The sequence below is a fragment of the Chrysemys picta genome, chromosome 8, assembly GCF_011386835.1.
Source record: "Chrysemys picta bellii isolate R12L10 chromosome 8, ASM1138683v2, whole genome shotgun sequence".
Classification (NCBI taxonomy): domain Eukaryota; kingdom Metazoa; phylum Chordata; order Testudines; family Emydidae; genus Chrysemys; species Chrysemys picta.
The window spans coordinates 9,582,978-9,597,174 of record NC_088798.1 but is presented as its reverse complement, the minus strand read 5'-3'; the positions used below and the strand labels follow the sequence as shown (position 1 = coordinate 9,597,174).

At 38.1% G+C, this 14,197-nt stretch overlaps 1 protein-coding gene across 8 annotated transcripts in view; it reads left to right on the top strand.

The window, feature by feature from the left end:
- FAF1 (Fas associated factor 1) overlaps positions 1 to 14,197 on the top strand; it is a 327,508-nt gene that overhangs the window by 251,453 nt on the left and 61,858 nt on the right. For all 8 annotated transcript variants that reach the window (XM_042845001.2, XM_065553822.1, XM_008167963.4 and 5 more), the window contains one exon: positions 13,566 to 13,702. In XM_042845001.2, the coding sequence (XP_042700935.1) occupies positions 13,566 to 13,702 (137 nt within the window). The remainder of the gene's footprint in view (positions 1 to 13,565; positions 13,703 to 14,197) is intronic.

Genomic DNA, 14,197 nt, shown 5'->3' with positions numbered 1-14,197 from the left:
GGTAACCCTTGTATTTAGCTTGTTTAATGCTCTCCATTATAAAGATCATCTTTTTTTCTTTTCCTTTCTTTCTTTTTGCGAAGCCCTAACACCTCCATTGTTTGCAGGAGGTCTTTGAAATTCAGCAGAGACAAAGCCCCAGGGCTAGCGACATGACTTGCACTTGCCCTATTAAATTCCATTCAGGTTTGGCTGAGTTATAAACTGTTAAAAAATACCATTTCTCTTTGTCACTTGTGTTCCTTATGGCAAATCAATAACTGACTATTAATATCCTGAAGACCTGGGACCATGCCACAGCCAAAACAGCAGCAACATGTACTGCACTGGGGACACCTGTCAGTGTAGCTGTAGCAGTGATGGCAAGAGAAAGCTCTGACCACACCACAGGGACCCAGTGCATGGCTACAGCTGCCCGCCCCCCCCCCCCCCCCCACTCTGGTGGCACCACATGGAACGGGAACCAGATGGGTGGGGGAAAGAGACAGGCAGGCCAGAGAACTCCCAACGACTCTCCTGGATCCAGCATATGGCACCACCAGACCAGACACTGCCCTTCTGGAATAACTGCCTTCTCCAGCTGCCAGCTGAAATAGTGTAAGTCTGTGCTGCAGTACTGAAAGTTTAGGGTTCAAACCCTGCTGATGACGTATGATGAGAGAGCTGTTAAAGTTGTACCCAATACATTTTGTTTTAACTTTTTCCTTTTTCCTTTTCCTAATTTGTGAGTGCCTGACTTTACAACCTAAACCTTTTAACTTAAATTTTTAGTTTTATATGTAATATCCTAGGGTTTCTGGGATATTACATATAAAAATAAAAATCTAAGTTAAAAGGTTTAGGTTGTAAAGTCAGGCACTCACAAATTAGGAAAAGCCAGATATATAGTTGTCTATGCAATCTGACTTGTTCCCCCATGTATGTATTCATTATGATGAGGTCTTTAATTACATGATTACAAAATACTTTAGCTATAGGATCTCTGCTTCCTGCATAGACACACAAGGGGACACAGTGAAGGTTGCATGAACAACCGTAAATCTGGCATTTCCCAGCTATCACATGCTTGACTTTGCAACCTGAATAACGTCTGTGAGTGTGTGTGTGATATGATTGAACCCAGTAATGTATTTGTTTGAAATGGGCCATCCTGCTTATCACTACAAAAGTTTTTTTCCCTCCTGCTGATAATAGTCCACCTTAATTGTTAGAGTTGGTATGGCAACACTCATTTTTTCATGTTCTCTGTGTGAGTGTGTGTGTGTGTATATATATAGATATAGATATCTTCCTACTGTATTTTCAACTGCATGCATCTGATGAAGTGGGCTTGTAGCCCATGAAAGCTTATGCCCAAATAAATTTGTTAGTCTCTAAGGTGCCACAAGTACTCCTTGTTTTTTTTAGTAATGTATATGTACATCTATACACACAATACATATGCACATACACACACTATATAAAAGCAACTTCTTTGGGAGAATGTTAAAACTACACTAAAAATGCCCAGGTTAAGGTAGTGCCAAATAAAGGTTACTCCCACTAGTGTGTATGTATATATAATGCATGAGCAAACACATAAAACAAGCAACTAGAGTGTCTGTTAGCTTCTTAGCTTTTGAACCCCAAGCCCTTGGGTGCAATATTTCAAGACATTGCCAACTTTTCTCAGTTGTGCTGACAGGTGCTTGTTAGTCTTAATGTTCAAATGATAGTTTTTCACTTTGCTGAATCTTAGGAAAGAGTTAATTGATTAAAGCACTTCTCAACAGCAGGTTGTCCTCACCTGCAATTTCCATCATCAAGGATTAGCCATATTCACAGTTGCTGACTCTTAGTACTAACCTAATGAATGATGCATGCCTGGATAAAGACCAGTTGACCATAATAACCTAGCTCTCCAGTCCAAATTTGATCCTCCAACACATATACTGCAGGTGTGGGATCTATGTGTTCTGGACTCAATCATTGTTAATGTCTGACTGCTTCCCAGGGAGTGAATATAGATTCTGTATAGGTAGCTTGCAAACCAGATGGACTTGTTCTTTGGGCATTAAGACTTTCAGTGTACACTCAAGCTTTTTATGGGGTTTTGTCAAACCTACCTATTCTTTTTGCAACATTTTGTTTAATATCCTTTAAAAGCAATACAGTGCTAGTCACTAGAATCAGCCAGGTCAAGAGTCTAATTAATGTTTTAAAAATAAAGCTTCCCAAACACCAGGCGAGTTTGTCATTTTCTCTATGGTTTGTTTTGAGGAGGAGGAGGAAAGAAGGTGAGGAGGGAACCCTCCTGTTCCATGATTAAATCCCACCCGCTCATTTTCTCCTTTTCTACTTTGCTTTTGATTTTAGTGGCGGTCTTAACAGAATGTCAAGATCAATTTGCAGCATGGTTTAACTCAAGGTTTGCATTCTGCCAGCAGCAATTGTCCCTACAAACAATGCCGTGTGTTCTTGTAACTTCAGAAGCTTTTAGAAGGATCATGGCAAGAGCAGCATCTAATGACTTTATTAGTGTAGGGTTTCAAAATGGGCTCAGTAATTGTTCACATCTCTTTGTCATCTAGTCATAATTACTGCATAGCATTGTTCAGGGTTGTGCTTGTGAATAGTTTCCTAATAGCACTGAGACGAAGAAAAAAGGAAAAGGATAAAAGGTGATTGTCTCTTTAGATTGCGAACAACCCAGCCTGTATATAGATGATGGTTAAACTGTTGATAATATTTCAGACTGTCATCAGAAAAGGTAAAATATCCTTATTTTAAAACACATTTTCTTTGAGATGATTTCAAATTTCTAGTTTAAAAATATTTGTTAAACAGATTCAGAAGGCTAAAAACAGAATGTATTTTGTTTTAGTCATGATTGCTAGGCTCCATTTTCTGTTGGGACACATGAGTGAGGAAAAAAACGTAAATTCTCTCCATTGAGCTGATTAATATACATTTTTTTTTTAGTTAATAAGACATGCCTATCACTGTCCTCTGGGCACATTTCAAAAATTTTAAACTACAGTGTATATAAATGAATATGCAAATCTGACACATCAAGTATCAGCACCTCAAAACCACACCAGTAAAAACTTAAATTCACACCCAGTTGCCTTTCAAACCTCTTAAGGCAAAAGCCTCTGTGGATACCTAGAACTGGACTGAAGGTAGACTAATTTGAGGTCAGCTGGATCAGTGAGGAAAGTGAGATCCGGAGCTGGGAATGCTGTGCTTTTCCGTCCTGGGCATATATAAGGGCTATCAGTCAGAACTGCCCTCCGCTATTGACCTGGAGCAGAGGAGAGTTGGTCTGTTAGTTAAGACAACATCAGATTTAAAACCACAAAGGGCTTTATAGCACAAAACCAGCACCTTGAACTGAACCCACAAATGTATTGGAAATGTGTGTAGTAAATGGAGCTCAGCTGTAATATGCTCCATACACAAAACACTCTTAAGAAAACAGGTAGCTGCGTTTTACACTACATAGCTGAAATTGAAAGCGGTTTTCAGGCAGAGCCCCTTGTACTGTGAATTGTAGTAATCCAGTCTGAAATGACAGTCATGTGGTGAAGTCCACATCTGGAAGGAAAGGTCACAGCACTTTGTTTATTATGTCTAAACTTAGATTGCGAGCTCTTTGCAGTAGGGACTTTGTCTTTTTCTCTTTTCTTTAAGTGCCTACCACTTTTTAAAGTAATGTAAAGATGATAACCTCTTCAGCACACACAAATGTATAAAACTATCTTGGCCATTGTTGCTACCTGAATATCCAAGCAGAACTGAGGATTCAATCTGACTAACAATTTGAAAAGAAATTTTGTTAATGAAAGACAGGCATATCCCTTTAACTGAGGAAGCACATCTAACCATCTACTGTTCTGGAGGTTTCTCGTAGCCAACCAGCTACACATCTATCTTAACACGTTGGTGCCTTAGCCAGCTATCTCTTGTCCAACCATATCTCACCCAGATGTGGCCAGTCAAACCAAGCGTAATGAAAAGGAGATGTAAAGATGTGGGTCATAAGCCTATCAATGACATTGCAGCCTATGCACTCTCACTCTTAATTCTCATAGCCTCTCACCTTTGTTAAAGATGGAGTGTGAAAGAACAGAACTCTGTGTTCCCCTGGCAAGAGAGGGGCGGCAGAAGAGCAAGTGCCACGCACTGACCTCAGGGATCTCTCAGAGAGGAAAAAGGGAAGTCAATCAAGCACAACTCCATTTAAATCTACAAAGCTGCCTCCATAAAACCTTATAGTCAAATGGTATTGAAGTTCCTGAGGATGCTTGACCTGAGTCCCTCACCAGAAGAAGTCAATCAACTAATAAAAAGAGAGCAGTTTATATACTATAGTAAGGCCTAAAACCCAACTAGAAGGCCTGGAAACGGATGGTACTGGGAGATAATGCAGAGACTTTGACTCCCTCAGGGAACAGATGGGCAGGATCCCCTGGGAGAATAACATGAAAGGCTGTATAAGTAGGGGCATTGCCAGCAGATCGAGGGACGTGATCGTTCCCCTTTATGCGACATTGGTGAGGCCTCATCTGGAGTACTGTGTCCAGTTTTGGGCCCCACACTACAAGAAGGATGTGGAAATATTGGAAAGAGTCCAGCGGAGGGCAACAAAAATGATTAGGGGTCTGGAGCACATGACTTAGGAGGAGAGGCTGAGGGAACTGGGATTGTTTAGTCTCCAGAAGAGAAGAATGAGGGAGGATTTGATAGCTGCTTTCAACTACCTGAGGGGGGGTTCCAAAGAGGATGGAGTTCGCCTGTTCTCAGTGGTGGCAGATGACAGAACAAAGAGCAATGGTCTCAAGTTGCAGTGGGGGAGGTCTAGGTTGGATATTAGGAAACACTATTTCATTAGGAGGGTGGTGAAGCACTGGAATGCTTTACCTAGGGAGGTGGTGGAATCTCCTTCCATGGAGGTTTTTAAGGCCTGGCTTGACAAAGCCCTGGCTGGGATGATTTAGTTGGGAATTGGTCCTGCTTTGAGCAGGGGGTTGGACTAGATGACCTCCTGAGGTCCCTTCCAACCCTGATATTCTATGATTCTAGGGGCACTTCTGCCTACTCCTGCAGCTGCTATTGGTCTTCACAACAGCCCTGATTGAACAGGGGCATTCCCATCTGGAAATGCAGAGTGCGTATATCTTTCCTCCTGGGTTAGGGCTGACGCTGCTTTGACATCCAAACTGCCCACCCCTTGTGTTGTTATAGTGGTTAGCTGCATTATGTTTTTATTGTGGTAGGTTTCTGGTGTGCTTTGGGCTCACCCAGCCCCCTAGAAGAATTTTTCCCATTGCTGACTGTCAAGTGCAGTGGACCAGCTTTGCCTTCCTCTTAGAACCTAGTAGTCCAGACAGGGACCAGGGTATGTTTTGATTATATTTTTATGAATGATTCTATCGGGTGTCCAGTGGTGGATGGTGGAATTGGTTTTAGCAGTGGCCAGCTTCGAGTGTGAACCCTGGCATATGTGGTACCATGCTGCACCCTGCAGAATGAAGGGAGAGCTTCCGTGTCTCATTCAGACTGAGACATCTCTCTCCTGTATCCTTTAACTTTGCACGAGGGAAGGGTGATTGAGATCTCTGCTTTGGAGCGGAATTCCTAAACGTTTTGCAGGTGAAAACTAAGCGTAGCTGCTCTTCTCATGCTTTGGGCTTTCACGGCCATTGTTGCAAATTCCACTGGACCAGTCTCTGCTAGGTAGTTTGGGGACTCCTTTAGTTTGATGTTAGAGGCAGCCTTTAGCTTTTTAACCACGCCCTTGTGTCTGTTTCTCATTCCTCCCTGAGTCAATAACTATGGCCCTTGAAGGCATGGTACTTAAGTAGTTAAGGTGCTAACAGTGTACTATGAAGACCATACATAGCAAACTTGTTTAATACACTATTGCATAGCCTCAGATTTAACATTTTTTCATTTAAATACCTAATACATAAAATGTTATTCTTAAATTAACATGTTAATGAGATTTCTGTTGACTTTGCAGAGTATAAAATTAATATTAAAAATAATTAGGAGTCTTGCATATTTAATATTCACCGTAGTTTTCTTTGTGCTTTAGAAAAAGGCTACAACTTCTTTTCCAACATCACAGATGCTTCTCAAGTTTTACGGTTTCTTTAAGTAAGTTAGACCTGATGAGATATATAAATATATAAATCCTGCTCTTTCAGAACAGGCTTTAGTTGGCTTGAGAACTGAAGACCAATGGGACTTCGAGGTTCTAATGATCTTAGAATATAGAAAACAGAAATTTTGTGTCATCCTGATATCCAATTTAGGAAATAACTATAGGAATATTTATACAAATGTGGAGTAGGTTATAATGGAGAATCCAAATAAAGCTTCTGCTTATTACACATTGGGTGACTGCTGAATTTAAAAAATAATTTTTTTTTACAAAAGATGGTCTCAAATCCTATGTAATTTTTCTTATTTATTGAACTGTTTTTTGCCTGTTCTTCTCATCAGATTGGGATTGGAATGAGATTTCATCTCTGTATTTTTAAGAGAATTTGCTAGATTTCCAATTCTTTAGCATCATAGATTTTTTTAAAGATACAAGTATAGTCTATACATCGCTCTTGATCTCCTGTAATACGACTGATATCAATGGCCATTGCACAAGCACATCAGAATTAAGTTATATGGCACTTAAATTTAAATTATTTATATGTGCTTTTCCAATATTGAACTCACAGGGATAAAATATGCTAAATTGCACTTTGTGTTTTCTCCATTTCAATATCATTATTTTTAAAAAATGAGAGAGATCAGTAACATCACCTTTCAGACATAAGGGATATGTTAGGAAAATATATCCAAAAGTACAGTATTTTAAGTGAGGCTAAATAGTCCTATAGGTATTTTGAGGATTGGTAGTCAATATCTTATTGGAAACATTTGTGTTCAGAAAATTCTCTCTGTTCTGTTAAAGCTTGGTAACAATTTTACATAATTTGACTGCAAATTCTGGAATTGTATAAAATTTCTTCTCTTAGTATAAGGCAAGTTTTACGTAATAAAATATTTAGACTTTGAAGGAATAGAAACATAAATCTGGAGACGTAGCTGAGAAATAGTTTTTATTAAATATGTAAAATAAGCCTTATTTACAGAAAGAGAAACGAAAGGGGGAAACTAATTTTTTTTCTCTGAACCCATGAAGAACTTGCAAGACAGTGGCACCAGGGTCCATAATAAAAAATCAGGATTCCATTGTGTGCATTCAGAGTATGCTGTTCAGTGGTAAAGAACCACTTACTCTACACTGCTTTTAATTGAATGAGTTTATTGTTTTAATCTAAAGATAAAACAGAATTAACTATTTGAAATGTTTTCACTTAAACCAGGTTATGCACTAATAGCCAGTCAGGTTTTTAAAAATCCTAATGTCTTGGAGAACTGGATGAATCCTGAGATAGGTAATGAGGTATATGTGTTGCTGTTCACCTCAATACCATGAGTTTGAAAGTTGTTACCATATAATGACTGTTCTGTTGCCTCTGTGAAATAAATTGGTGGTTTCAATCCAGCTACCAGTAAGTCTGGTGTCCACCTCTCTTAAAAACAGTGTCATGGTTGTCATCTCTCTTGGCAGAATGGGCACGGAGACTCAACTGCTCTCTCTCTTACAAGTGGTTTGACTGAATCAGGATTAATAGAGGTAGACCGAGGTAGGCAGTGCTGCTGCCCGTGTTGTACGTCTTTGGGAAAATATAGAGAACTCAGTTCTCTAGAACAGTCGGTCCTGTGCTAAATTCCTTTATATTTAAAGTTTCAAGCTATTTTAAAAAGTCTTTAGAGGTAAAGAAGACATTAAACTGGTAAGCAGGTTAAAAACTTTTATAATTGAATATGTTGGAGTTGATTTTTTTTAATGCAGGGGAGGGGTTGTTTTCTATGTAACTACGTTTTTTTTTTTACAGTATATCTATTCTGTAACAAGCCAAATCCTTCACTCTGTACATACTGCAGTACTTAAAATAATACACTAATAAAAGACAAAGTAAATATAAACTCTTCCTGGCCAGCTACATTGTCTTATAACAGATACAGAACCTCCACCAATAAGAATCAGAAGAGTTTTAGAGCTTATTTCCCAGGAGCCCTTGCTTTAGATTGGATGCACCATAGCCCATTCAGGGCTTTGAAGATTAAGATGAGACCTTGAAATGGTCCTGAAATTGGATTGGTACCCAATGCAGAGGACAGGTGTGATGTGTTCTCATCAATCAGCTTTGTTTAGAAGGTAGGCTGCCGCCTACTGCATTAGCTGCTGCTCCTGAGTGTCATTCTGAAATGTCCCCAGGAAGACTGAACTGTGAAAGATCAGTCTGGACATGACAGATGCATGGTTCACTGATTCTAGGCCCATAGATGTTGATTAAGAGTGGCAGTACAGTCAGTCCCTGTGAGAGGACTCTGCTGATGAGGGCCAGTAGAAAAGTTACCCCTCACAGCTGCTTTTTGAATCACGCCAAAAAGAACAACCAGAGCCAATTTTAAAGCAATTCTGTGTGACTGTGCCAGGTCCCATAAGCAGGTGAATAGCACTTCATGATCCAGTGTTCAAGGCCAAAATGATCCGGCAGAAAGAGAAGGGCGGTTGATTGCCACTGTGGACCAGGCCATCCATGCTATGAATGCTGAAGCCCTTCTCAAGTTACAGAGCAAAAATGGTGGCACGATTAGATGTGATTTGCAGTTTCAATCTCTAATCCACAAAACCTCTTTACAAGAAGAATTGAGATGTCTCTCTGTTGTTACCATGTTGTTTAAATTGAAGTATTATAGGAACACTGTCAAACCTTTATAGTATTTGACATTGTGGTTTTCGATTTTACATACCACTGTTCGTTGTTATTTCTACTGTGGTAGCACCTAGGGGCCTCAGCTGTGGATCAGGGCCCCGTTGTGCTAGGCACTGTACAAACACAGAAAACAAAAAGACACTTCTTGCCCTCAAATGCTTGCAAGCTAAGTATAAGACAAAAACGGGTGAATACAGCAACATATGGGGGAGCCTAAGGAAGTAATGAGACAATACTGGTCAGCATGGTAAACGGTGATCACAACATACCAGTCCTTTCTTAGTAACAAAAAAGATACATTTGTACTCATTGTATTTGGGGGTTTTTTTTCTTTTCTTTTTCCATTTTTTTAAATCCTGCATTTGTCTCTTCCTCTGTGTTTTTGAATGGCATTAAAACTTGGAAATCTGTGCTGTTAAACAAAAATATTCATGTCATGCTTATCGCATCCTGTCATGCACCACTGATGAGTCCATCTCTGGGACTGGTGATTGTTTTTAACGGTGGTCCCAAAATTAGCAGGAAGAGCAAAAGAACTTTTGTGAGTGACTAAGACTAATGATGTCTTTATTTTTTTCGTTTTCCTGGTGATAGTTTCATTTTTGACTTGTTTTATGTAAGGGGCCAGGCCCTACCCCTCACTTACCTTTGTACATACAGTTTGCACAAAGTCTATTCTGACACTGTTTTGCAGATCTCAAGTAAGTGTTCACTCACCGCAGGTCCTCTGCTGCTCTGGGACTTGGGTTAGGAGTCAGGTAGCGTGAAGTATGTGTCTGTGCATATACTCATGACCTTATATACTGCTTCTTCTCTGGGATTACTCAAGCTCCTTTCATGAGTTTTCCCAATAATGCTGCTTCTGAAGTGTTTTTGTGCCTGTTATGGGGTGGGGGAGGCAAATATGAAAATGGCCTAGATGTTTAGCTTTGGAAACGACTCTTCTGAATGCATTATCCTAATATTAAGATGTATTAGATTTTTTTCTCCCCAAAACTGTGACCTATAGAATCTTTTCAAATATAAAGCAGTATAAGGAATTAGGGAAAATTAGGATTTTAAAACCAGGCACAGTGTCAAAAAATAGAGTATTGCCATCCCCAAGCATGCAAAAATCATGCCACCAAAAATCATGAACTTGTTTTAAAAATCATGAGCTATTGAAAACAATAAAATTTGGATTCTTTTTATTTGCTTCTGATCCATTACAGTTCATGTTTTCGTGCTTGTCTCAGCAACGACAAGGCCCAGAAAAAATTTTTTAAATGAAAGTTGAGGTTTTCTCAATCACAGGATTTAGAAGCTGAAAATTTAAAAGAAACATCAAATATTGCCTAATTCATGATAAAATTGCAAGAGATTACAGAGGGTTTTTGTGGCTTGTCATGTGACATCAGCTGTTCTTGCAGTGATTTTATTCAAGTAGTCAACTATTTCCTGTGGCCTTTTATTCTCTTGTATGAGGAAATATAATCCTGATTTACTCTGAGACCCATACACGTAGAATATTTATGAGGGAACTGGAACACCTTGTTAGTATTATTTGGAATGGGTGGGAGTGTGTCTGTGTGTGCGTTCTGTACCATCAGCAGCCTTCAAAAGCTATTCCTTCATTTCACCTAGATAATGATATTTCACTGCTGGTAGATTTTAATTGATGGATATGATATGTCTAATAATCCTATTCCCTTTGCAGACAATTTCACATAGAAGAATTGAGATAAGAAATCTTCATAACCTGTTTCAGTTTTTGGTTTTGCATTTGTTTTTACGAAACTGTGGTCAGTGCCTATGTGTTTATTTCCCAGCTTTAATAAGTTCTGATTTAGTTACTTAAAGTTCCCAGGAGAAGTGGAGAATGTGCTACTGCTTTAACACTAAATTATTTTTTATGCAGTTTATTTTTGTAACTTCCTTGCAGGAGTGTTTTTTTGTTTTGTTTTATTTTTTTTTTCCCTATAGAATTCCCCCCCCCCAAAGAATCTTGGCCTTTCTCATACTTCTCCACCCCACCCTAAATCATCTCCCCCATGTACGCACTAAATATTTTTGTAATTAAAAAACAAAGGAACTAGTAGGGTGCCATTTACCCTCCCTTTCTGCCAGTACTCCTCCATTTCCACTTTTGGTTGGAGATCACAGTAATCCAGCTTGTTGTGGAAAACAAGTCTTCCAGTAGTGACATCTGGTTCTTTGATGAGCTCCACAGGTATTTGTAATGTGAGTTCTGTTGGCAGCTTTGGCGATCCACTGGAAGAACTGGCACACTTTTATCTAGATGAGAATGAGAAATCCCCTTGTGAGAGACAGAGAGAATAAAACACTTGTTTTTCTCCATGCCTCTATTAATTCTCTCAGAAGTATGAAAGTAGTACTGATAACTGCTTGGTAGCATGGTATGCTTAATGAGTTTGTTATGTGATATTTTGGTGAAAGAATACAGCCTGTGTACACACAATCCTCTTTATAATCATTGCATTGCAGAACTGAATGAGAAAATGACCAGAGTTTTATATTTTATATGTGTTTTGTGTGTGTATGTTGGTTTAAGAGTGTAAAAAACCTATTAAGTCGTGCAGTCTAACTCCCTCCTACTTTTGTTTATCTTCTGTCTTTCTACGGTTTTGTCCAGTAAAATTGTAGGCCTTGTGCAATGTAACTTCTACCACTTCTTGGGAGACTGTTCAACAGTCTTAATACATATCAATGACTGGGGATTTTCCTTGTTATACATCCTCAAATTTTCATTTTCTTAGTTTCATTTCATTACTTCTAGCTATACCGTGGGGCTGAAATCCTGGCCTTGCTGAAGTCAGTTTGCCATGGCGTATTGCCATTAACGTCAGTGGATCCAAGATTTCATCCCAAGTGTTCCACACTTAAAACTGCTCTCTTTACTTGAAGTGTGTGTATGTATGTGTAGGCTGTTATAAGGTCCCCTTTTATTGTAGCTTAGCTAAACTGGGTGTCTTTAGCTTGTTAGTTATTTCTAATAAATCAGTCCCTTGATCGTTTGTATTGCTCTTAACCAATCTTCTTTCAGTTAGTGAATATCATTTCGGTAAGACGGTACTCAGAATTCAGTGCAATATTCCAGATTTCCAGAGTATGTCAGCATTCTGAAATGGTACTGTTCAGGGGACTTCACTTGGCTCGTAATGTAAAGGGCAGCTACTCTGTGACACCTATGTAATCTAGTAGCATGAAAAGAATAAGAGCACTTTTCATGTCTGGGAGTATGCTTGTCATAGTATATTCTCATAACTTTAACAGGTTTTCAAATGAGCAGGTTTTCTATCACCCATAATGGTTCTGGACTGCAAAAATAGCCACGCCCTGCTTATTGTTGCCAAACTAAAGGGTGTCCTTTCTCCATGTTAAGATTATGTTGTAGCACAAGTTGGCTCTATTTTTCCCACACACACACACACACACACACACTTTGGGCACTTTCAACTCCAAATCCACTTTTACAATAATGGACTTTTTCAATTTTCAGCCCAATTTCTGAGCTATTTTATTAGCCAGAAGTATACTGATTTAAAACTTGTGTTTTGATTCTGTTTTGGATTTTGATATCAAATGATTCTGAGCACATGACATTTTAATGCGGTTTGTCTTTTCAAATAGATTTGCCTTCTAATGCATGTGACAACAGGACTTTGCTCATCAGTTAGAGCATACATTTCAGAGCAGTTGTTACCTAAAATATTATCATAAGGCATAAGAAAACACACGATTTAAGTTGCCTTTCATGAACATAATTAAGAATTAATAAGCCTGTACCAGTGGCTAGTCCTCAGATTTTCCACTGTTTTGCCTTTTGTGACCTGTGTTATTAAAAGTCCATTATTTTTACAGACTTTATTAAATTGGATCTTATTAAAGCATTCTATATTTGCATTTGGTCTTTCATAATTCATTATTATTATGACATTTACTTTTTACCATCAGATCTGAAAACATATCATAAGCTACCCTTTTCTCTTGAAAGAAATGCTAATTTCAAACAGTCCTCTAATGGAAGAGAAAAGCTTTATCAGTTTTTTCATTTATTCAAGATCGTGTTAAGAATACTAATGCTAGACTTCTGTATGCTAATATCTGAGCGCTTTTTTTGGTCAAAAGCGTAGAATTATTGTTTTTAGACCACACTGCTAAGTATGAAACTGAAGGGGCTACTACTCTGAAAGAAAATACAATTCTAAAGTACAGTTTTTTAAATTTTATGACCTATTAATGTTTTAATGTTTTCATTGTTAAATTATGATTCTTGTATGAATAATAGTAATTTTATACTTTTTTCATTGTTTAAGTAATGTCCTTATTCATTTATTTTAATAAAATCTGTCATCTTTGAAAATTGGTTTATTGAATATTTTCTAGTCTTGTATTGTTCAGAGCACAGTTTGCTAGATCCTGAACAGAAAAATGGATTTCTTCATCAAATAAGTCACTGTCATTGCCAGTTAAAGTTTATTATAATGCCTCCCATCTGGAGTCTATCATCTTTGAAAATGTGTTTTTTGTGATAAATTTTTGAGGGATAAGGAAATCCACAACTAAACACAGCAGCCCAGGTTTTAAGCAGTATATAGCTCTGAAGTAAACTATCAAATTTTAATATTTCTTTAAGGAAGAGATTTGTATTAGCTGAATTCTTTTCTAAAAAACCCACTGTAACTTAAAGAAACTCTACAATGTAAACTTATATTGTTTTTCTATACTTTTTAGGTTTCTGACAATGTGCACTAGACACTTTGGGAGTGTTGTAGCCCAAACAATTCGAACTCAGAAGACGGATCAGTTTCCACTTTTCCTTATTATTATGGGAAAACGATCGTCTAATGAGGTGTTGAATGTAATACAAGGTATAATTGTTCATTTATGGTGGGGACCTATTTCTTATATGGGTATTGAAACTGTCAGAAGACCTCTTTGTTATTAATTCTTAGTCTTGCTCATGAGATTTTTAAAATTTTTATTATTCACCTGTTTCAGAACAAAAACTGCATTACAGAAAGATAAATGGCCATTGTACATAAATATGCTATGTTACATAACACTAAAGGATTGAATTGTCATAATTGTAATAAAATAATGGTTTAATATTTTTTCAGATAGAGAACTGCATTAATATTAAACTGTCTGGGCCAAGATTTCTAAAACAGGAGCTAAATATAGGCTCCTAAATCCATATGTAGGAAGCTCATCAGTTTTCATATGTAAGAAGCTGCATTGGTTTTTGTAAGTGCTGAGCACCAAGCTGTGATTAACCCCATCATTTAGTATGAGCTAATTTTGGCCCCGATCCTGCAATCGGATCTGTGTGATTGGTCCATTGTGATCATGTGGAGCATGTTGAC